Raw genomic sequence first — 24,385 nt, 5'->3', positions numbered from 1 at the left:
TAAGATTGTTGTTCTAGAGAGAAAAAAGAACACACAATTGCAATGTCATGTCCATTTGAATGATACGGGATTGTAGTTGCAACAAAGTTTGTTTGTTTGTTTGTTTGATTAAAAAATAAAAGGAATCTCAGCTGTTGAAGTGGATGAGAAATTTTATATGAAACGTAATGCAAATGGGTCCTTGGAAAAAAACATGGAAATCAAGCAACCCCTATATATAGGGAAAAAAAATCCTAAAGATTCAAATCCTTCAAGTTTTTCGTTAAAATCCTTTGAGTCAAAAATGCCTAGTTTTAAAACCTCCAGTTGTGGATTCTAGTTTTTCCCTCCTAGTTATTACTCCCTCCGTCTTAAAATAAAACCCTAAAATAAGTCTTAGACTTTATTTTAGGACGGAGGGAGTAATATTTTTTTAGTTTAAATTCGATTTAAATACCAATTGTACCAGAAAACCACGTTTTGTTTTTCCAAAAGGCCCCTACGACTTGTCATAATCCCATCTCCGAGGAAAAAGTGTTCCATTTGGGCCAGCTCAGCTCTATCCACCCAATCCGAAGCGCCCAAAAATGGCGGCACCCTCCCACCACGCGCTGCTCCCCTTCCTCTCCTCCACGGCCTCCCCGCGCACCGCCCCCTCCGCCGGACGCCGCCGCCTCCTCCGCTGCGCGGCCGCCGCCGGGCAGGCCGGCTTCTTCACCCGCCTCGGCCGCCTCATCAAGGAGAAGGCCAAGAGCGACGTCGACAAGCTCTTCTCCGGCTTCTCCAAGACCCGCGAGAGCCTCTCCGTCGTCGACGAGCTCCTCACCTACTGGAACCTCGCCGACACCGACCGCGTCCTCGACGACCTCGAAGAGGTCCGCCCCTCGGCTCCCACATCATCATCACCAAGTCTCTCTTCTTCTTCTCTCGGCTGCCTGCCTCTTTGGTTGATGGCTTCATCAAATCTTCTTAGGCGCTGCTGGTGTCCGACTTCGGGCCCAAGATCTCGTTCCGGATCGTCGACACCCTCCGCGACGAGATCCGCGACGGCAAGCTCAAGTCCGGGCCCGAGATAAAGGTGATCGATTAGTTCCAGCAAAGTTTCTACTTAGTGCCTAGTAGTTCTTCGTTACTGTGGAAGCAATGGGACTGGTTCCATGTTTTGATTTGTTTGTGAATTGTGCTGGAACGGTGGAACGCAGGCGTCGCTTAAGAGATGCATCCTCCAGCTGCTGACCAGCAAGGGCAGCAACACCGAGCTGCAGCTCGGCTTCAGGTTCTGCATTCCCTCCTGACTAGTGTATCATTGTTGCCTGGTGTCTGAATTATTCTTTTGGGAGGTCTCAAGTGTGATTGGTCGTTTTGGCAGGAAGCCGGCGGTTATCATGATTGTGGGGGTGAATGGAGGTGGAAAGACGACATCACTAGGTAGTCCTTGACATGGTTTGCTGTATTCTCGATTGCGTTTCGATGTAGATCTTGTAACTAGAAGAACCATGTCCCGCTTTGAAAAATATGGCTTAAACCTTTTCAGATTGATGATATTGGCCTATAGGGCTTTTTATTGACCACCCTGTTAGTAATAACATTTGATAATTCTCAATCGTCTTCATTCTTCCAATCAGTGTTTGATCCTCGGTGCTTGTTCCAACCTACCACTATGCAGATGATGAACTATGTGAGCATATTCCAAAGATAATCTCTTAAATGGGAAGGTTTACAATTTTTTTGAAGTAAATTTGTAGTGCCAATAAAGAGTGTGTTACACAAGCTGCCTAATCGATAATCCACATTCGGAATGTGGGGTAGCACTAGATTAAGGTTTTGTTGGTTATGTGGTTGCTTTGAAGCTAGCATCAATACTATACAGTAAGACTATTTAATACGGGGTGGTAATTTGGGTATTTCTATCAACTAGAGTCATTGCTTATTTTTCCACAATTATTTTTTTGTTACTCGTCACGTCAACATGATGCTATGAGTTGGCAAATTGATATAATTTTTTATCTGCAATATTTGTAGGAAAACTTGCTTACAGATTTAAGAATGAAGGAGTGAAGGTGAGGCTATTTACTTGACATCTGCTAGTTTAGCTATACATATTGCTTATGTACTTGCTTTCAACGATACTATAGGTATTGATGGCAGCAGGTGATACCTTCAGAGCAGCAGCTCGTGACCAGCTAGAAATTTGGGCTGAGAGAACTGGCTCAGAGATTGTTATCGATAACGATAAGAAGGCACAGGCTCCATCAGGTATGATATGAACTTCTGATCTGCAATGGTGGAAGGATTATGTTTTCATAATGAGACCAACCTCTTATATTTCATCTAATTTGACTCGCTTGGTAGTTCTTTCGCAGGCAGTGAAACGTGGGAAGCGTGAAGGATTTGATGTTGTTCTATGTGATACGTCAGGACGTACGGTTGTTGTCTAAAAGATTTGGAGCAGAATATATTTACTTATTTGGGAAATTGACTATCTTTGGCAATTATTTTACAGGACTCCATACAAATTACGGTCTAATGGAAGAGTTGGTTTCTTGCAAGAAAGTCATAGCTAAAGCCCTGCCTGGTGCTCCTAATGTATGCCGTACTTAAATATTTAACGTACATTATTGCATAGTGGAGTAGTTTTTGAGGCAAATTTAAGAATGTACAATTTCATCAACATTACGGTGTTTGCTTCTTTGGTCACGTGTGATAGCTTGTATCATGCATTCCATGCTCTGCAGGAGATCTTGCTGGTTCTGGATGGTACAACTGGCTTAAATATGCTGCAGCAAGCGAGAGAATTCAACGATGTAAGAGCTACTGTGCTGTTTTTGATTAATTAATCCATTGGTTATATTCTTTTAGGATGGTGATAATGATGGGCTTCCTTGGCTTCATGATAGGTTGTTGGAATCACAGGATTCATCCTGACAAAGCTAGATGGCACTGCTCGTGGTGGCTGCGTGGTATGCACGATATCCAGTTGAAAGTCCTAGGTCCTAAACAAATAGCTGCAACTGGACTCAGCTAGTCAGCTCAGCTGACCTGAATTCTTTGGCTTGATCCATTTCAGGTTAGCGTTGTAGATGAACTTGGAATTCCAGTGAAGTTTGTCGGCATTGGCGAAGGAGTGGAAGATCTCCAACCTTTTGATGCTGAAGCATTTGTCGAAGCCATTTTCCCATAAATTTTGGTTTTGGAAGAAAAAAAAATCCTTTTCTCATGTACATCCACGAATATCCTGTCTTGTCATTAGTGTTTATCATGTAACAAGATTCAGCTAACATGCTAGAAGTTAGAAGCAAAGCTTTGACCATCCCAGTTCTTTTTGCTCGGTTGTTGTCTCACTTTCAGAAGCGTTCATGCCATGATTGTTGTGATTAATCTAGAAACAGTATCAAGTCACACTAAAGATACGTTGTGCAAGAATACTATAAACAGAAAGAAAAGAGTTGGTGCAAACTTTATCATGTACTTACTCAGCCATAGTACAAGTCTCTAAAGAGGTCTAATTAGTGATCATACAATGAACATACAACTAGATCCACAAGCAAATACTTTTGAGAGCTGCCCGTGCAACAATCTTAGCAAGTAGCAATTAAATACCAAAGATACTACAAATAGGTGTCTGGCGTTTCATCGCCGGATGATGTTGTCATACTATTGCCAGCTCCCATACTGCTGCTGATTGCGAGAACCACCAGGAGGATAGTTCGGGCCTCGGCCTGGACCAGACGCGCCATATGGCGGCGGTGCACCACCTTGTGGATAATTTGGCCCACCAACTCCATATCCACTGCCAGCCCCGCCACGTGGACCACCTGCTGCAGGGAACGGTGGAGGTCCCCGTCCTTGCTGGGGATATGGGCCACTCCCATAGCCACTGCCCTGGCCTCCACGGTTCGGATTATTATAGCCACTGCCTTGATTCCCACCCTGTGGGTACCTGTTCGGGCCTCCCGGTCCTCGGGGTTTTGCATAGTGATGGTTCGGACCAGCTGCCACGGGTGGAGCATTGTGCATAGTCTGCCCGGGCCTGATTTGATGTGGCTGGCCTGGATGCTGAATCGGAGGCAAGCGAGAATGTGGAGGAGGATGCTGTATTTTCTGGCGCTTTGCAGCTTCCTCCGCTTGTCTCTGTTGCTGACGTTTTTTCTTAGTCTGGAATTCATGTGATGCTTCATATGTTGGCAAACTGCATTATCAAACATTTAGTCGGCATGGTTCAACTAAGCTACAGATAGAAGGTATTAGGAGTTTGGCAGTATAACAAGAATTGCCATCGGAGCTACCTTTTTGGATCACATGGTAAGGGATCGGTCCAGAAATATTCTGCATCAAGTGCATCTTTTGCCGATATCCTCTGCACAATCAAATAAGAGAGTGAATTTGTTGAGGAGAGTGAATAAGTTAAGGAATGAAAAGTAAACAACGATAAATGTTTGTACAACCGGGCCTACAGAAATAAAAGGAACAGATTTTATAAAATCCAAAATTTTCATGCAGTACCTGTAATGGATCTAATGTTAACATCTTCTCTAACAGGTCCAGAGCATGCCGGTCAAAACTGCAAGTACATAAAAGTGTGAGTAGCAGGAACATGAGTAAAGCTAAACGACAGAACAATGCCAAGCCTAGCACTCACTGTTTAAATGCATCTTTAACTTTTCTCTTCAATTGTCGGGGAGGCTTGAAATTGTTGTACCATGGCATTTTGGTGACCCCAGGCCAGATTACCTCATCAGGGGTGCCACAAAGCTCAAAAATTTTAGTCAGCTGCTCTGGCTGCAATAATGGCATAAGATGTTAAACGACAAATGGGTTACAGCTACTATTTAACTAGATTAATCTGTGAAACCAAAATTGGGAAGCATATGACTAAAATGGAAATAGTTTAGAGAAGCAGCTAGAAAAGATTTATGAATGGCCGCAAGGGGGCTAAAAATAGCGACAACTAATGCGCAAATATGATGCACGGATGGTTCATTATAAAAATCAATATTTGACGAGAGAGCGCAATAAATGCATAGGTTATACACTTCATTGCTAAAATCTTCATAGAAGGTATACCTCATTCTTTCCTGGCAGTATTGGCTTCCCATGGAGAAGCTCAGCAAAAATACAACCCACAGACCACATGTCAACAGCAGGACCATACCTTGTGCTTCCAAGTAGCAACTCTGGTGGTCTAAATGCAGAAATCCAACCGATTAATAAGAGAATGGAGTAGAATAGAAGGTATAAATGAAGCATATAGAACCAATACAATTGTGACCCCGGAAGCACTGATCCAGCTCAACGTCCTGATATGGTGGGATACAGGGATTCGACAGATACATTATCTTTTGATGGGATACGGGAGCCCATTAGGCCCGATTGCAACCCTATTTCTATGCAGACAGGCAGGCACACACTGGACATAAATCACAAAACTGCGCTCGACTGAACTCAAGCAACTGATACACCGCTGCCTGGACTCGCCGGTTGCCACCGCCACCTTTTATCACCGGTAGACGCCGCTGCCGCCGAAATCCCCAGGCCCCAGCACTCCTCCCGGCGGCAAGCAAGCTCTGTTCAACCAAGGCACCTTGCCCTCATCTCTCCCCTCCAGCAGTCTAGCCCTCCTCCCTCTACTGTTGTCTTGGCTTCTTGCATCTGTGCTGCCGTTGCTGGCTGCTGCCACCTACCGACGGCCTTGCTGCTTGTTGAGTTATTTCTGTTGTTCACCCGTGGTTGTCTAGGAAGCATGGCATCTAGTGGCAGTGGCATATTCTTCTATGGGCCACCTGAGCCTTGTAACCTTGTAGTTATCATATTATGTACTGATGTTAGTGCCTCAGTGGACTTTGTTACGTTGTTATGCGCTACAGCCTACAGCTGGACTGCTATGTTCAAATCTGCTAGACTGCTGCTGCTAATGAAAAATAATGATACACTGATATGCTACATTGCTACTATACTTGGGACTTTGGAGATATATATGGGTAAGCCAACTTACTGTTTTCATGTTTTGTACAATTGAAGAATGCCATACAATTTCTAATACTTACATATGATGTATTTTGCAAGTTGCAAAGACCAGGGTATGAGCATTGACGAAATTGAGGATCATTCAATCATCGAGGACTTCAAATTTCAAAAGGAGATGTGGAGGCAATCAGGCAACAAATGGTTAAATCTCATCTCAGTTCTCAAAATTATCTTTTATCTTGATTACATTGCATTTTTTAACTATATAACCATATGGCTTTTTTGGAAAATGCCGTATCACATGTCCCCATATCCATATCCCTGCATCGGTGCTCCGTAGTGTGAAAACCCTGTGAGCAGCAGAAATTCTACCTGTACCACAAGGTGATCACACGGTTAGTCAGGTTTCCATTGTGATCACTAGAGAATGATCTCGCAAGGCCAAAATCAGCAAGCTTCAGGTTACCCTCATTGTCTATTAAAAGGTTAGAACCTGCAAGGAAAGTATCAATATATTAGGTTAGCAATAGCAATTTATAAAAATTTAATATATCAGCTCAGCAACATCCAACAAGTCACAGCACATTGTTACAAACATTCCAGTGGAGCGGTCAAAATAATATAATACCTTTGATATCTCGGTGAAGCACTTGATTGACATGGCAGTAGTGCAGGCCTGTCAGCAGCTGCCTCATGTAGCACTGGACCAAGATAAGACCACGATTTATCAGAAGATCAATGCATCATGATAAAGTCGTCGCATTAATATCCAAAGGAAAACACTAAAGCCACATGAACCGGTAGTTCTACCTTAATCTGCGGCACGGTGAACCGCATCCCTGGTCTATCCGCGAGCCCGGTGAGGTCATGGTCCATGTACTCGAAGACCATATAAATGCTCCCCTTGTACTTATTACCACCGACTATTTTCAACAACACGACAAGGCATCAGACCTCACAAAACCTAAAACCAATCATCACCAACCCCACAACAAAACCAGGGGCACACTAGAACTGCAAGAATGAAATCGAGCCATACTTGACTTCCCTTGCTCATCTCGCTCCGGTCCTGCAAATCCCACCACGGCACAAGCTCCATCAGTCCAAAGAAACAACAAACCCCATACGCACGCCCACATCTAAAAATCTAACCCAAATTCAAGGTGCTGGCGATGGAATTTTCAAACACCTGGGGAGGTGACGATCTCCTTGAGCTGGATAACGTTCTGGTGGTGGAGCTTCTTCAGGATCTTGATCTCCCGTATCGCGGTGATCGGGAACTGCTCCAACGACAAGGAGAAAAATCAATCGAGAAAGACATCCGAGCGAGGGGAGACAAAGAGGTCGTGGGGGGGGGATGGAGCTTACGCCTTCGCGCTCGTTGTCCATGCGGATCTTCTTGAGCGCGACGATCTCGTTGGTCTCCGTCTCCTTGGCCATGTAGACTTGCCTGGCGAGCCGGCGGGTGGTAGGGTTAGGGCGGGGACTCGAGTAAGGAAAAGAAATCGCGGGGTGTGGAGAGGACTAACCCGTAGGTGCCTTCGCCGATCTGCTCGAGCTTCTCGAAGCAGTCGACGCCGCGGGAGCCCCACGCGGGGAGCTCGTCCAGGTTGAGCTGCCCCGGCCCCGCCACCGCCATGGCCGCCGGAACCTAGCGAGAACGCGTGGAGATGCTGCTGCTGCTGCTAGGGTCGGAAGAATCTGTCTGAGCTCTGAGAGAGAGGTGAGGATGAGTTCGAAGGGCCGCGGGGTATATGGGCCGAGGGCGAGCCACATAAGAGCATCTTTAGGCCCAGTTCAAAGTCGGAGAAACTTGCTCAAAAGGATTATCAGAGCTTTTATTCTAAAAAAAAGGATTATCAGAGCTTTTGCTGTTCTGAACTTTACGGCCTGCACGTTTCATTTCTGACGCCATTGTAATTAGGCTGTTGGATGCCCTGCTGTCAAAGAAAAAAGGCTGTTGAATGCTCTTGCGGCACCACGACACAAGCCCCAAGCCACGCAAGATGATCCACGACACAAGCCCCAAGCCACGCAAGATGATCCACGACACAAGCCCCAAGCCTTTGCCGCCAGTGATTTTGCTGGCACGTCTAAGTAACGGTATAGATGCATGCATTGCGTCTAAAAAACTCTACTGAAAAACGCTACTGACGGAGACACACTCCGTCCAGAAATAAGTGACATGGATTTGTACAGATTCACTTGTCTGTAAATAAGTGACATTGATTTGTATAGATTTATAGTACAAAAAGTTCTCCAATAAGAAATCTCATTTCCTTCCCGAAATGCAAATTGGATGTCCAAAATCAGATTGGAATTGAACCGAGCTTTGTATACAAGACGAAGAAAGAAAATTCGCAAAGATGATCTAGAGCAGTTTGAAACCTACGAGCGTAGATGGTAGTCGAGATTCAGTAAAACTTCTATAGATCATAACATGTATGGAGTATCATGGAATTAACAGTAGCAGATTAGCAGTGATGGCACTGACACATTTGTATAATTAAATAGTAAACGCAGTCACATGAATTTTATCCACTCGCGAGTCAAAAAATTTACTGCACAAAGCGGTGGATATGGAAGTAACACACTGCTCCGTAGGTAACTGACGCTTGAACCAAGGTGTGGTTGATCTGCAGAGCACTTCAAGATGGAGTTCAAAAATCTCGGCCCAATGGAGCTTGGCTATATTGTGCAGAACAAGGAGCCAAAGCCATGAACTGGATCCGGTCTGGTAGATTCGCGCAAGTCTCCAAGATGGAACCCGAAAAATGTACGTCTTTATTCTTCAAGACGTTAGTGGTGCAAGTGACTTCCTTTGATCTCATGTTGCCGCTGCAGTTCTAGGCCTCTTGAATCTAGGAGAGTGGGTGGATGCTTTCACTCCGCTGTTTTGAGCCCTGTTAAACGTACCACTTCTGGGTCTCTTATCGTGATGTTGTGATTTTTCGCCTCTGTGACTTTCACTATTTCCTGAATGTGCTCTGGATTTGGATCTGAAATTAGTTCTATCACCTTTGTCGCCTGATGCTTTGACGTGTTGCCTTCTAGCACCCCGAAAGTGGGCTTTCCCAGCCCCTTTGATGAAGAATTCCTTCTTTCCGGTCGATGTTTCCTCTTGCCGAATTTCAGCGCTAGAATCAGTCCATTTTCTTCTGTATATATACCAGATGATATTAGTAAAAGGTTGCAGAGGATAAAAAGGAAGGAATTGACGCCAGCTAACCTCTTTGGAGTATACAATGCAGGACCTTTTTCCTCGGACTGTGCACCATCTGCCACTGGATTATGATTCCCCTTACGGCCCTGCAAAATTGAAGTACCAAAGCTTCTCAACCAATGCAAAGTTTGAATTATGTTTTGCTTTACACGCGAGCAAGCTCAGCTGAGCATTTTAGAAGGGAATGGTCGGAATCTTCATGCCCCCTCATGGTTTGCTGTTTTTATTTTGGAGAGTTTGCAGTTAAAGAGTAACTCTTTTTAAGTTGACAAGAGCTCAGAGACAAAACTGCAGCATCATTGCAATGAATAGCTAGAAATCAGGACTCCATTTGACCACATCACCTCACTATGCGAGCTACTTTAAGAAGATTGTGAAGGAATTACCCCCACTAACTAACACACTAGACAGATATGGATCAATCATAGGCTAAATGTAGTTTAGCAAGAGCAAATACAAGCTTAGGGGTACAGAACATCCCATCGATGAAAACATAAAGATCTTTATTCCACAGCTAAGCCAGGAAAAAGTAGCAAACGGAAACTCACCTCTTCAACACTTCTAACAAACTCCTTGTACTTTTCAGGTGTAACTAAGTTAATAGCATCAAATCCACATTTCCTAATCAATATTTCCAATATTAGCACAACCTGCATACAAAACATCATAGCACATCTTATTAAGTCCACGGTACAGAACATACGAATGGAACGAACCTATGTAACAATTGCACTGACTAACCTTCCCTTTGAAATGGTGCTTTGTAACAGATGACCAAGGTAATATGCCAGTCAAGATATCTGCTTGTAAATTCAATAATTTCTCTGATTGCAAAGATGTTACCAACACCTTAACAAAGCCCAAAGATGCCTAAAATTGTATATAAGAAAACAAATCAGCCTCTTTCATAACAGGAAAACAATCAATACGGCATGTAATGACACAGAACTCACTTTAATTACTTCAGTAGCTTTATTTTGCAGCAGAACTAGAACTGACGGTATCAAATTTGGCACTTCCATGCAAAAATTAGCATCGTTGTATATAAGCAATGATAGCGCAGCAATTGCTCCACTCACTATGTGAGGAGATGGACTTGAAAGATATCCCATCACCTGAAAATCAACAAGTTATCATTTGTCAAAGTTTCGAAAATGGAAATCCTGCATATTACAGTCTTACACACTTGCCATGTTGAATTATATTGCTTACTCACACCTTCACATAGAGTGGGCATGATAAAGTAGTATAGGTATGGTAGATCTCTACTCCTGAGTCAGGGTGTGCATTCGGGTTTTTCGGTTCGTATCGGTCGGTTAATACGGTTTTTCAGTTAACCGGTTTGTATACTTCGGTTAATACGGTTATGTATAAAAATACGGTTCGGTTTCGGTTATAACCATTTAATTCGGTTCGGTTTCGTTTATAACCAAATTAACCAAAGTTGACGCGAATTTTTGAGCAACACATAAAATTTATAGGCATGTTTGGACACAGAAGCACGTGCTTTTTGATCGAGATACTTGCTGTGATTCTACTGTTGGCTGCGCCCGAGAGTGCCCAGAGTCAGCCCAAAACTGCCTCTTCCAAGACCATGCGTGCTCAAAATCGGCCCATCTTGCCATAGAGCCGACCCAATAAGCCAGGAAAAAGCAAACAAAAAGAAGCAGCAGCTAGGAATCAAACACTGGACCACAGGATCACTCGGAAGGCACAGACCACTGGGTTACTAGTTAGCTTATGTTAGGTACTGCACCTTCTATTTTATATTGTTTCGGTTTTGTTCGGTTGAACCGAAAACCATTCAGTTTTAACCGAAAAAAACCGAAATCCAAACGGTTAGGCATTTTGAAAACCGGAACCGAAACCGTAGCCCGGAAAAACCAAAATTTCGGTTCGGTTTAGGTTATTTTTTTCCGGTTTTCGGTTTCCGGTTCGGTTTTGCAGAGGGTGACTCCTGAGGGATGCAGGTTAGCCAATTTAAATAACATCACTGTAATAGTGTGATGGTCCAACATTATTGTGATGCTCTTAGAGCTGGAAGCTTACTCTTCTCATATATACTCTTATTACTTGTATGCTTCTAAATCTGGACTCTGCAAAATCATAAACCTTAGTTTGACTGTTTCCAATGACTTTTGTTCTTGCACTAAGCATCAATAACTGATATCAGACATAAGGACTTGATGCTACAGAATGTGCAATACTATCACTTGAAGCTAGAAATAGAGAGAAGATGTTGCTAGATTTTTTTTCATAGAAGCGAAACAAATACTTGAGCTGCAATGATTAGGAAGAGGGGACAAGAATAAATGTTTCCTCAAATAAACATACTAATAAAAATATCTTGAGAGCAGCGAAGAAGTTCGTTAGCTAACCATTGTGAACAGCCGTTGAAGATCTGAATCTCCGTTATTTGATTCGGAGCTCCTCAAGCTAGTACTAATAGCCAGGAGTACATCGTATGCTAGTCTTCTACTTTCCTTCTTAGACTGCATTTGAAAATAAGAAAACATAATGAAATGAAGCAGTTGATCACAGAAGATGAAGAAAAAAATCTTGCTGCATGGCCTTTTTCATGGCCTTGCATTAAGGTATGGAAAGCGATGGCATATATATGACAGGATGCTATCCCCATAATACACAATTGATAATTGATCAAAACATGAGGGTATGAAAACATACCTTCAATGCAAGTATTAACTCATTTAGAATCAAGAATGCCTTCTTGCTGGTGCTCTCTTCATTAACCTACAAACGGTAGAGAAATTAAGAAAAAAAACACAATATGAAAGGTGAAAGATACAGATCAACATAGCAATTTCAATATTGATGTCATGCAAAGGGAAAGCTCTTCATACTACATTAGGTTAACTATTATGGAAAGAGAATACAAACAGTCAACCTACCTTGATCATGTGAACCAACAAATGCTTGTAGCATACTAACTGGCCTTCTAAAACTGCCTTATTCGATTCTGGCTTTATTCCATGAAGAAGCATCATTATTTCATCCAACCAGGCTAAAGAATATCCATTGTGTTCCTGAAAGTAAAGAAAGGGGTGAGATGATGATTAATAGCACAAAAAGTACATGTCAAAATTTGAAAATTGCAAAGAACTCATGCTCACCTTCAAAATTATGCTTAATGCGGAGAGGGCTTTGCTCTCGCAAGACTTGCTGCTGTTCTGTGAAGAAAAGACAAGTGGTGTGAAAATAGTGAACTTTCTACTAAGAGTTGGGATATGGGGCATAATAACAGCAGAGATTATCATGGGATACCAGTAATAAAGAAGATTTGATGAACCCAAAAAACAAATCAAGCACATCCTCATCGGCAGATTCAGCTAGCGTGGAAATGAGTTCCATTATAAGTGACCTGCACAAGCGAAAATATAATCGTGCCGTGCAAAATAAGCTTCTGGATGGATGCATCATGTGTGCGCTACCACAAAAAAACACTGATGAATACAGGATGCAAATAATCAGATAACAAGGTTGGTAAAATTCCAAGAAAAAATTCCTAGTTTTGATGCCATAATTGTTCCATGATATTATTTTTTAGAGAACCATTTCATGATTATTTAACACCTGAGCTATTTAGCATTGCATCAGCAGGAACCATGATTATTGTAACACCTTGTTATATAGAGTTTTCAGAACGGCATCACTGCATATTCAAGTTAGCTCTTTGGGATCAAGTGGCTCCAATCAATGAACTAAAACCATATTAATATAACACTCCCTAATATATACCACTAAAATGATACACAACTGCCAGAAGTATACTACTACAGCCATTTATTCTGGGTAGGACTAGCCACAAGATCATTAACGGTTATCTCACTAAATTGTCTTATGCCCCAGAGCACTTATCCTAATGTAAAACTGAAGGCATTGGGGATTAAGTTCTCCAGAATGGAATGTAAACACATGAGGAAATGATGACTTTTGGTAATCGTTTACATGGAAGAAAGTCAAATGACATTACTAAGAACCTGGGAATTTATTTGTGAGTTTGTCCTCTTTTTGTACAGAATGCTAACCTAGATAAAAAAGAAGCGATCCTACAGAACATAGATGAGCAAAGATAAATAGCAAACCTCTTATTATTTATCTCCATCGTTGCGTCAGTACTCTCCTCGCCCTTCCCGTCTACCTCATTCGTTTGAGGTTCTAGACTCTCTGCCTCCAATGGAGTATCTTCCAGACCAAATCTTTTAACTAGTGAAAGAAAGAGGCTACAAATGTTTGCGCTACCAGAAAGTTGTGCCAGGGATCTCACAGCATCCTGCAAAATGACAAAGATGACTTGATAAAATATCACAGAATGTGCGGTCTGGGAAAAGATTGTCAGCAACCATTGAAAAGTAACACAATAACTGTTGAAGTTCGATCAAGATAAGTAGTGGCTGAAATCACTGTGGCCAATAAATGTTTGTCTCGAATCGAAGGTATGGGCTTACAAGCAGCTAGAGATCTTACAACCTGTAAGAACATAGCCATTTTCACGACACACGCAAAATTTGCGTAGTGCAACACAACTTTACAGGACAGGAGAGGCATACTATTGTCCTAAACATAGAGATTTGAGTCTCACATATTTGAAAACCATTTTACACAAGTCTGCATTTAGTCTTCCAAAAGTGAGTATTGAGTCATGTACATGGCATACACAGAATGAATAGCATATTCATTTTGTACAGCAAAACTATTCACTTGTGTGGGAACAAAACTCTATGCCTGAGTTTTACATTGCATATTGTAAAGTAATTTAAGTTTTATTGTCATGCGGCCATATTACAGAGTGATTCATAGTTATGCCGCCACTTAGTAAGACCATCAAGGATAGGCAGACAGGATTTTCTATTTCTCCCAATTTGCAATGCACTTGGTTCTTGCATCTGGCTGAAACAGCCATGGACCAGGTCATCTAGTACGGTAGATAAACTTAAGCCCCCTCTGGCCTATGGTTTAAGATTCCAAACTTAACGAGCATCGAAGCATCTAGGCAGCCTCTCCTTTCAACGGCAAAGTGCCTCCTAATCAATGACAAGTGCCTCCTAAATCTAACATCTTTAACATGCATCCATGCATCTAACTTGCCCAAATTAATCAAATGGCAAATGCTGGTTCATAAGTATGAGTTGCTGTTTCAGAAACTACGTATGCTGTACAAGACAATCATCATCTGATAAAAGAAACAATTGAGTAACAGAGTAAGTGATGCACCTTTAAATGAGGGCGCTTTTCTGATGAGTCAAGGAAATAATCTGCAAAAGTGCAGAGAAGATCCACAGAATGTGATGCCAGGACTTTCATGCTTTTGCGGGGATCTTTTTTAGAGCACCTTTGTAAGCTTACACAGCTTAAGTTATTAGTTTTCGAGGAGAACAAGGCTGAAATTTCTGCAGAGATTTCATCGTCTTGATCACTGGTACTTAATCTTCTAGTCCCATCTATAAGTTGCTGAGGAACAATAGACAAATTATCTGAGAAGACATGAAGCAGCTTTGTAGTCTATGAGTTAAAAAACTGAATATAGGTAAGTTGCAGCGTATTCAACTAAACCTGTAGGGCTTTACAAGCGGGTTTGTAGAGAGATCGGTCAGACTTCAGCATCTCAACCAGCAGTTTGGACAAGGAACCAAAATTCTGATATACATCAGTTGGATAGCGGCAGAACGCAGGAAGCAAGTTCCACAATTGATCACTCCAAACTTGCAATTCTTTACATTTCCGTGCTTTTTTGGCTAAGGGAAAAAAGAAAATATTATGAAGCTGTGTAAAATGTGAATTTAGGGCCTAGTAATTTGTTTGTCTTTACCTCTGGTTGAAGCATCTTGTAAAGATTTCGCCAGCGGTACAATATACTCTAAAAAGTGTTGCAGTGAGGCCCCATAAATATACTTATCTAAAATGGGTAGAAGCCAAGTATTTGAGCATGTAAACCAATCCTCATCAAAAGATATTGGAAGTAGTGAATGAATTTTATCTGGCCCCATAGCAACTACTGCTGCCCCAAGGCACTGTTCAACCTGCAATTGTAACAAAAATGCAAGCTTAAAAAAAGCTACATAAAGGTTAACAATGCAAAGTGTAAGCCTTTTCTCTTTACCTAACAGATGCAAATAGGTATAGAACAATATTTAGTGTAAACTAAACCATACTATCCTATATGGAACTCAAGGAGAACATATCCAGTGATACTTCTCTTTCCGTGATACTGTACCGACATCGAAATAGTGATGTAAATGGTCATTAAAAATTCAAGAAAAACATCAACACAATTACACAATATTACTCTCATGTCAAAGAAAATCAAATCGAAATTTGATACCACATTACTCGCTAAAATTTGTCTTTACGTTTTGTTGATATACATCTCGGTGTTGAATGAACGTGTGCAATACATTTCATTATATATTGCCATAACTGGAAACTTTTAGAACTCTCTAGATCACTATTTGGACGTTGGTATCATGGTATCACCTAAAAAGTGGTATGCTCTCGGAGGCTCCAGCTTCCTTTTTTGCAGTGGCTAGATAATGCTGAATCATAAGTAGTAACAACTCTCATGTATGACCATTTACGTAACAAACAAAAGCTAGATTATGTATCATATGCATAATGCTTTATGTTCACACAAGAGGTGATGTATATGCAGAAGACGTGAAGAGATTCCTTTTTCCAGATGGTACTGTATCAAATGCATAATCAAGAAATGAACTTACATTCCTTAGGCGTGGTTCTTTGCGTATTTTCGAACCAAGCCGTGACAAAGTTAATAGAATATCTTTCATAAAAATGCAAGAACTCTTCCCTGCAGAAAATTACCAAATACAAAAGTTAATGAATCAAGTGAGTGATATGTAAAACATGGCAATGTTAATATAGCATACATGCCAAAAGAGAACATAATGCATGACAAATATAGCAGGTTAGAAGGTGTTGAGCTTTCCATCTTTAATGTGTCTAAATAGTTTACTAGGTACTTGCTGTAGTAAATAGTCTACTAGCATTGTGTTTTATTTTATATACTTTTTCTAGCACCTATGTGTACTTGCGTACTCAACATACAAAATTTTGCAATATATGTACAAGAAATAAGATTAAAGGCGTGTGCTCTTTTATGCACAAGTAAACCACATTGAAACAAAACAAACAGTGTATGCTGATAGTAAGGATAACTAGGAATTCAAAATATTCTCTCAAATGATTACTTGTATAAATATATTGATCCAAACAAAAGCAGATGAGCTTGCCGAAATAATTAAGACATACCGAGTTTGAGAAACAAAACCAGGACAATTGTTAACACACTATCAGGAGGAGAAACACACTTTCGGAGTTTTTTATTGATAGACAAACATATTGCTTTGATGGCAGCCCCATCACTCGAATCCTCAGCATCACAATCATGTAACCGTGACTCATTAGTCAAAAAAATACTTTGGTCAACATGAGAATCGATGCAGTCTATCAACAGTTTTGCTACATCTTCGGAACATTTTCTGTCCAGAATCAGGTATCCTGCCGAATTGAGAAGTACCAATGTTAGGTTGGTAAGTGGCATAAGATAATATACAGATACATACATCAGCAACACAAAGTATGGCAAGGTTGACCAAAAAATGTCTATCAACATTAATTACAAAGAATCCCCTTAGAAATGTACTCATGGATCATACACATCAAAGAAGGATAGCATGCCAAATTTGAGCAGATGCTCTCTCAAAAAAGATTAAAAACAAGATTGCAAGTCTTAACTGGTAACTGCCATAAGTTTTCCCCAAAATGCACCCATGAATATACCATCAGATGAAGCATGGTTGAGGACAAGTGGACTACAGGTTCAACATGCACAATTATGATACAAGTATATATTCCTAAGTTTCCTGAAATATTTTTACATCTCAGTCATTTTCTAAGTCTTCAGAATTTTAGATCAACATCCAAGATCCAACCATCCCATCTCACCTCACTTTATATATAAACTGTTGGCGAAAAATTACAATAATATTAAAAATTGCAGAATCACAGTTACAAAAGTTTCAGACAACTGAGAATTGGCAAAAGCGATTATGATAAACAACAGAACTCACTATTCCCAAAGACTGGAAAGTCATAAGATGTTTTTTGAACTGCCATGGCCCATGAATATTTATAAGAAGCATCATGGCATGAAACCACGATGCATGAAAAGTGTGAAGATGCATACCTGAAACTGCCTCAAATGCAGCTGGAAGAGCCTTTCTCCACTGTTTTGGGTTATCAGTCAGTTTTGCTAAACAACTTCTCATAAGCTGCAATGCTGCGATGATGGTATCATCAGGCTTCTTCTCATCATAAGGGAGGTAAGCCAACACCAAGGAGATGAGATTCTCCAACTCTGATTCAACATTCTCAGCCTTCAGATGCTCCAACAAGGTCTCCATAAGCCTGATGACATGCCTTGTAAGTGGACTAAAACACCGGCTCAATAGCTGACAAGCACCCGAGAACACCGTATTCCTTGCCTTTTTGGATAGGTATGGAACTAAAACTGCTACTGCACCTAGCATATGAACCGCTTCGGTCTCCTTAGCCTCGGAAGCATCTGAATCCAAATTGGCAAGACTTTGCACTGACGAAATGTGTGTCTCGAACAAGGCAATTGCAGCATTGCTAGCTTTCTTCACACAACCAGAACGTTCCAAGTAAGCAAATACCTTCTCCACACTCTCCTGTGCACATCTTCGAACCTATCAAAGCGACAAATGGCATGCACATGAGCACGATTTCTATTAACAGCAGTAAGAAATCATACGCCTAGCTTCCTCACCTTGGCCCGCTGATCCACGGAAGAAGCAAGGAGAGCCTCGAGAGGCGTTGCAACAGCGTCCCAATCAGCCGCAGCGTCGAGAAGGAGGGCCAGGTGGCCGAGCGACTTGACCACCGAGCGCACGGTGCCGGTGGGGAGCTTCGAGGCGTCAGGGGAGGCGAGGAATTCGGCGAGCGAGGAGGCAGACTCGGAGGCAGAGGCCGGCGGCAGGGAGGGGATGTGGGGGATGAGGATGACGAGGAGGGAGGCGAGGGCGGAAGCGGCAGCGGGGTCGGACGGGCCGGCGGTTCGGAGGGCGGATACTACGGCGGGGAGGTAGGACGCGGCAGTGAGGGGGAGGCCGTCGTCGGCGAGAATGGAACGGATGGCGGCGGCGGTGGCGAGGAGGTGCTTGTGCTGTGCGGCGGCGGAGCGGCCGTAGCGCGCGGTGAGGGCCGCGCAGACGTCGCCAGAGTAGTCGTCGAGGGGGAGCGGGGCCAGGGAGGGCTCGTCGGCGTCGACTTCGGCGGCGGCGGCCGCCGCGGAGGCTCTCTGCTTCCGCTTCATGGCAACGGACGCGACGGGCCGAGGGAGAAGGGTTTTGGGAGATTTGGGCCGGGAGAAAGATTTTTCTGCTCTAGGGTTTTAAAGTTCGGATTATATACCAAAAGGCCTTGGCTCTTTTTGGAGACAGAAAAAAAACAGATAAAAGCGATTTCAATTTTAGCGTACAACAGTATTTCAGCAAGTGACCTTTATTTTTTATTCGGCTTGTTCTGAGATTTCAAACAAACTCTATTCGAGTTTTGCGCTTCAAAGAGTTTACTTAATGTTCAATGAAACTCGGTGCAATTTTGGAAGGATTCCTTCAAAATTTGGGGACACATGGGTGGACGCAAAGATGGACGAGGGAAATATATACATTGGGCAACTGTTGTTTTAGCTTAGCACTCGATTGTGTGAATGTCTAGGAGTAATAGAGATGAGCGACAAGAGAAGGTAGGCAAGGGAAGGAGGAGAAATAAGTGAAGGAGGTGCCGAAGGCAATACTGCCACTGGTTTGATTGTGAAATGGGCAACCGATAGCGTCAAATGGGCCCAGCGTGGCCTTTTAGGATTTTTTCGACCATGCCCATGCCTAATACCCAAGTAACGGCATATCATGCAATAATTGAACGAGAGTTGGACGATGGTGAAAAGGAGACGATCACAATCTTATAGATTTTGTCTGAAGTCATAGGCACATCGATGCTATCTCTTCTCTTTCCACCAACCAGCGGAAGAAAATAGATCTATGTACTCCCTCCGTTCATTAAAGAATGGCATATTAGCTTTCATTAAGACAAAGATTTAACCACAAATTACTATGTTAAAATGTGGTTTATATGACATGAAACCACAAGTATCATGAAGTACTTTTGATAACGGATCTAACGATACCTTGGCATAGTAATTGGTGGTCAAAGCCTTATCTTAATGAAAACTAATATGTCATTCTTTAAGGAACGGAGGGAGTACTTGGTTGCATGCTTTAATCCTTCAATCCTATATGCTTATGTACAATCTCCGATCAATAGTTGTAGCAAGTCTAGCTGTAAACACCAGTTGAAACCTCGGCAACATTTCATGGTGCAAAGAATGATACCATAGAGAAAATGCCTTTTAGAAATTTCATTTTAGTTCTTAATTATAGTAGTTACTTTGTAATTTCTATGGTCTATGATCCAAAGCATTGTACCTAAATACCAATAAAAGATCAGACGAGACGGAATTGGTAATGTGAACGTCTTTTCGTCTTCTAGCCTGAGTTTCATATAAAAAAAACCTGGCTTTCCAAAAAAAAAGTCCGAAGACTTTGAGGTTTGAATAGTCTACTATTGGGAAGAGAGTAAAACGCGCTCAGATGACGTGTGGAGGAGATCGCTCCCTATGTCTATTTTTCTTCCATTCGCTCGCTGGCAAGGTGGGGGCCTACGGGGGGTTTGCCGGAAAACTTTGGTGGTTTTCAGCCATGCTCCCAAAAAAGCAAAGGCTGGAAAACACGCCAACCAAAGAAAAAGAGTGTAGGGAGGTCGCTTTTATGCGACCGATTGATTGTCCGTAGAAAATAGTTCGGATCGATTAGATCCGTTCCAAAAAAAATCTGAATTTTTTTTTGCGTTTTTTTCAAAGATCCCTTCCTTCCGTTCCGGTTCCCTCCACTGTATCTTTGTCCGAGTCAAAGTGATTTGTTCTAAACTTCCGGTATAGCGTCTCGTCGGTCACTGTCGCGGGGTCGATGACCCGGTGGGATCGAACAGCTAGCATCTGCCCGATTGGTCCACAACCTGTGCCTTCTTGTTCACTGAGGTTACAGTCTCTATCGATTTCCATCCAGGGCTGTGTAGTAAGGTTGTTGCCTTGAATAGTAAGTTCGGATTGCTAAGATAGGAGCAAAGCCGAACGTAAGCATCGGTACGGATCGTCTGGCCCGCCCACCATCACCACCGGAACTTTCACCTCTAGGTTCAGAGAGTTTATCGCATCCATATCTTCTTGGGGCTTTCTGGTATCTTTTATAGATTCCTTGAGATGGAGGCACTAGTGTGACTGAAGGTGGATCAGCGATTCCTGTTCAGGTGGTTCCAAAACTATAAACTATTCCTCTACTCGCTATGCGAAAAAAACCCTGAGAAAATAAGTATAGTCTAGATCGTACTCATGAAACTCATATAAGAACAAGGTATGGAAATTCATCTTTACAGATCGGAGGAAGTCTTTATAAGAGCATGCCGTGGAAGAATTACTACGCTGCTGCCTTGGCTGAAAATACCGTAACAACACACACTCATACACAGAGTCACATAGAGGCCAGGACTAATCTGTCTTCATGGTCTAGAGGGTATTTAGGATATCATGGAGGTAACCGACGATGAATTCGTCTCTTGCCTCACCGATCTGAACACGGAGTTTCCGAAGCTACAAGAGTGCTTGGTTAAACGGTGCCATTAAGTTTAAAGTGTCTTTAAACTTACTACTTCAAGTGCACTACACAGCCCTGGATGGAAATCGATAGAGACTGTAACCTCAGTGAACAAGAAGGCACAGGTTGTGGACCAATCGGGCAGATGCTAGCTGTTCGATCCCACCGGGTCATCGACCCCGCGACAGTGACCGACGCAATGCTATACCGGAAGTTTAGAAGGTATAGATTTTTCCAGTTTTGGTGTTTGAATAAAGTTATCGGTCTGAAAGTTATACGTTACTCTCTCAAAAAAAAAAAGCTGTAAACACCCGTGTAAGTGTGTAACCTTTTTTAGTTCCCTTTTGTAGTTGTTTTAAGATCTATACACTAAATTTTTACAAAGAAGCACAATGGCTAGTAAAGGTGCTACAGATTATTAGCACTAAAAAAATGAGTACGTCATAACAATTGAACTCCTATGCAAAAGATACATAACTTAGCATAACCACAAATTGTGGACATGGTTAACAATTCACCCAGTTAAGTCAGGGTTAAACGAGAATCAAACGAACGGAAAACAAAATATAAAAAAGTCCAAAAAGAATTGAGTTTTTTTGGTTCTTCTCTTGTGTGTTTGTCAGAACCTCTTTTCTGTGTTCTTCACGTTGTACGATCTCAAGCTAGCATGACTCCAGTCCAAAGCGTATAAAATTTTCATCAATATCCTTCTTGCTAGAGTAACAAAAACAGCTAAAAATGTGATTGACCAAAACAAACAAAAAGATTACAACTTATAGAACTCAATAGAAAGCTAGAGAAGTAAGCTTCAATATTAACTATTCTCTCACTCTCGTCCCTTACATATCATTGAATCCATCCCCTCATTGCCGATGACTCCCACTCGTCCCCATCAGGGTAGTACCCATAGTAACCGTAATCACCATTATCCTCGCCATAAGGTGACAGCATTTCTAGTTCCGAGTACTCGATGGTCCTGCAGTAATCCGTCAAGAGCTTGATAATGGTGAAAGGACGACGACCACAATCATTAAGATCTTCGAGCCCATGCTCATCATCCCACCAATTAGCAATGGCAACGTGATCTCTAACCGTGGAGGACGTATATTCCTGTTCCACGTAGTAGATGCTGCCTGCTTGGACGCCAGGGAACTTGCTGGCGTCGACGGAGAAGCACCGGTATGAGCTGAGGAATAAGGCACGGCTGCCGATGCTGCTGATCGGAAGGATTTCCTTGTTCACAGTGTCCAGCTTGTAGACCACCGGGCCATTTTGGTAAATCGGGAGCCTGTCCATCACCACCAGCAGTTCCCCCTCGGACTCGACAAGGTAGTACATATTCATCCGACAGGCCTCTGGAAAATCGGGGCCGAGGATGGTGGTGAGTTGCTGCACTTGGTCTAACCTGACGCCTTCCTCCTCGTCGGCAGCGGTGGCGGCGACGACGTCGGTTCCCGACACGATGGGTCCGTCGTCCCATCTATCGCCGATGTACACGTCGCCGGCGAACGGGACCATGCAAGGGAAGCGCATGTTCCCACGTGCCGGCACAAACTCTCCGTGTCCATCTCCAAAGCTCTCGCTGCTCTGGTCGGCCCACGACACGGAGTCGCCGTCCAGGCCGGAGATGAACACCCTCATCGTTGTCGGAGAAGACGTCACGGCGACAGCGGTGACTCGCTCCGCGGGTATCGGAGCCTGGAAGTGGACCATGGCGCCCGTGAAAGGGTTTAGCACACGGGTTTGGTAACGGTGGCTCACGTTCCCCGAGCACGAAGAGCCTGCCGGTCATGACGCCGACGAAGAAGTAGGTATTGATGACGTGAGAGACGTTCTTGTGAAGGAAGCGGCCGGTGGTGAGGTTGACGAAGGTGACGTTGCCGTCGTCGAAGATGGAGTGGTCGAGCATGATCCACTTGGTGGGCAGGAACCGGGGGTCCGTGCCGTCTGCTGTGGGGTTGACGGTGGCACGGCGCCAGTCCCGGCACACCGTGTTCCGGAAGACGACGTAGTAGTCGAGGTCGTCCGTCTTCAGGAAGCACTCGCTGATTCTTCCGACGAGGTCGTCGGGGAGAGTTGACCAGTCCGGCTCCGCCTTAGTATCTTGCAGCCGGCAGGTGGTCACGGTGGCCGCCATATCTAGCTAGCTACTATGGATCAAACTTCGCTTGTGTGTATGTTTTCTGTGCTTGCGTAGCTCGGCTGTGTGGAAGTTTATTCTACGCCTGTCTGGTTGTGTATATATATGCAGTTTCTGGGCGCGTCTCACCATGATTCAGACGAATTTCAAAATTTTGGGTGTGGGAAACCATGCGAGATTTGGTGTGTTGGCTGGATGAATTAGTTTCTACCAAAATTACCGATGTTAACTAGCTGTGGTTTGGCCGGCCGCCGTGATATTTCTGGAAAACCTTGAAAGCAAAAGAACGTTGAGAGAACAGCTAGCTAGCAGACAGTAATTTCAAAAAAAAAATGGGTGTGTGAAACCGTGTGAGATCGATTTGGAGCACTGGCGGGATAAGTTTTCACCAAACTTACCAAAAGTTAATTAGCTGTGGCTTGGCCGGCCGGTGATATTTCTGGAAAAACTTGAAAGCAAAAAACGTTGAGAGAACAGACACAGTACTGTATTTCTCTCTAAAAATGTGCGCGCCCATCAAACACTAGTACTTTTGCGCTTTCAAGTTCTTCCAAAAACGTCTCTCAAATAGCAAGAGCTCACGTTGTAATTTCGGGAAGAATTAATCGTGCCATCTAGCACATCTCCCACGTTTTTCGAATTCGTTTCAATCATGATTAGGTGTACGTTGATTATATATACCAGGATCAAACACGCAGCATTCCACACAACTACACACAAGCTTCTTATCCAAAAATAAAACTACACACAAGCCATCGCAAGCACAGAAAAGCATATACGCTTACCTAGCTAGTAGCCGTTGCTCCATCTAGTCCTAGCTACGTCCTCGAACACTCATATCAATGGCTAGAACACAACACCGACCGACCAATCGGCGCCAGCGGCGCCGCACGGCTGCAAAATCGGCCTTGCTCCCCTACGACGTCCTCCGCAAAATCGGCGAATCCTTCCTGGAGACGTCGGACCTCGACTACTACTACAACTTCCGTGCCGCCGCCCCTCACTGGCGTCGCGCCACCTGCAAGCCCACGGCAGACGGCACCGACACACGCTTCATGCCCAGAGACTGGATCTTGCTGACACGCGACGACGACGGCTTCGTCACCTTCGTCAACGTCAGCACCGGCCGGTTCCTCCGCAAGCGGCTCCCTTGCCTCCGGGACTACTTCTTCGTCGGCGCCGCCACGGGCAGCGGCTTCCTCGTGGTCGGGGAGAGAGCGTGGCCGTACCAGACACGGGTGATCAACCCTTTCACGGGCACCATGGTGGAATTCAGGGCGCCCATCCCTTTGAAACGGGTGGACGCCGTCGTCG

General features: G+C 43.4%; 2 protein-coding genes across 2 annotated transcripts; one reads left to right on the top strand and one right to left on the bottom strand.

Moving 5' to 3' along the window:
• The first annotated feature begins 515 nt into the window (after nucleotides 1–515).
• LOC100844057 (cell division protein FtsY homolog, chloroplastic) lies at nucleotides 516–3,303 on the top strand. Its single transcript, XM_003565059.4, has 11 exons — nucleotides 516–854; nucleotides 953–1,057; nucleotides 1,182–1,255; nucleotides 1,349–1,407; nucleotides 2,002–2,039; nucleotides 2,115–2,235; nucleotides 2,332–2,400; nucleotides 2,483–2,565; nucleotides 2,715–2,783; nucleotides 2,877–2,939; nucleotides 3,047–3,303. The coding sequence occupies exons 1-11, from the start codon at nucleotides 567–569 to the stop codon at nucleotides 3,158–3,160; spliced, it is 1,083 nt and encodes a 360-aa protein (XP_003565107.1). The 5' UTR covers nucleotides 516–566; the 3' UTR covers nucleotides 3,161–3,303.
• A 104-nt stretch (nucleotides 3,304–3,407) lies between these two features.
• LOC100843447 (ribosomal RNA-processing protein 12) lies at nucleotides 3,408–18,554 on the bottom strand. The gene is made up of 30 exons (XM_003565057.4): nucleotides 17,991–18,554; nucleotides 17,388–17,910; nucleotides 16,451–16,699; nucleotides 15,901–15,989; nucleotides 14,994–15,204; nucleotides 14,738–14,919; nucleotides 14,399–14,635; nucleotides 13,270–13,457; nucleotides 12,449–12,545; nucleotides 12,298–12,354; nucleotides 12,076–12,210; nucleotides 11,852–11,917; nucleotides 11,545–11,658; nucleotides 10,120–10,281; nucleotides 9,908–10,036; nucleotides 9,715–9,816; nucleotides 9,173–9,252; nucleotides 8,774–9,101; nucleotides 7,473–7,594; nucleotides 7,312–7,393; nucleotides 7,133–7,223; nucleotides 6,983–7,012; nucleotides 6,754–6,866; nucleotides 6,572–6,644; nucleotides 6,316–6,436; nucleotides 5,044–5,161; nucleotides 4,619–4,758; nucleotides 4,483–4,540; nucleotides 4,266–4,336; nucleotides 3,408–4,168 (listed from the first exon to the last, which is right to left on the bottom strand). The coding sequence occupies exons 1-30, from the start codon at nucleotides 18,534–18,536 to the stop codon at nucleotides 3,634–3,636; spliced, it is 5,049 nt and encodes a 1,682-aa protein (XP_003565105.2). The 5' UTR covers nucleotides 18,537–18,554; the 3' UTR covers nucleotides 3,408–3,633.
• Between the last annotated feature and the right edge of the window lie 5,831 nt (nucleotides 18,555–24,385).

The sequence above is a fragment of the Brachypodium distachyon genome, chromosome 2 (genome assembly GCF_000005505.3).
Source record: "Brachypodium distachyon strain Bd21 chromosome 2, Brachypodium_distachyon_v3.0, whole genome shotgun sequence".
Lineage (NCBI taxonomy): Eukaryota > Viridiplantae > Streptophyta > Magnoliopsida > Poales > Poaceae > Brachypodium > Brachypodium distachyon.
This window is presented reverse-complemented; position numbering and strand designations above follow the sequence as displayed.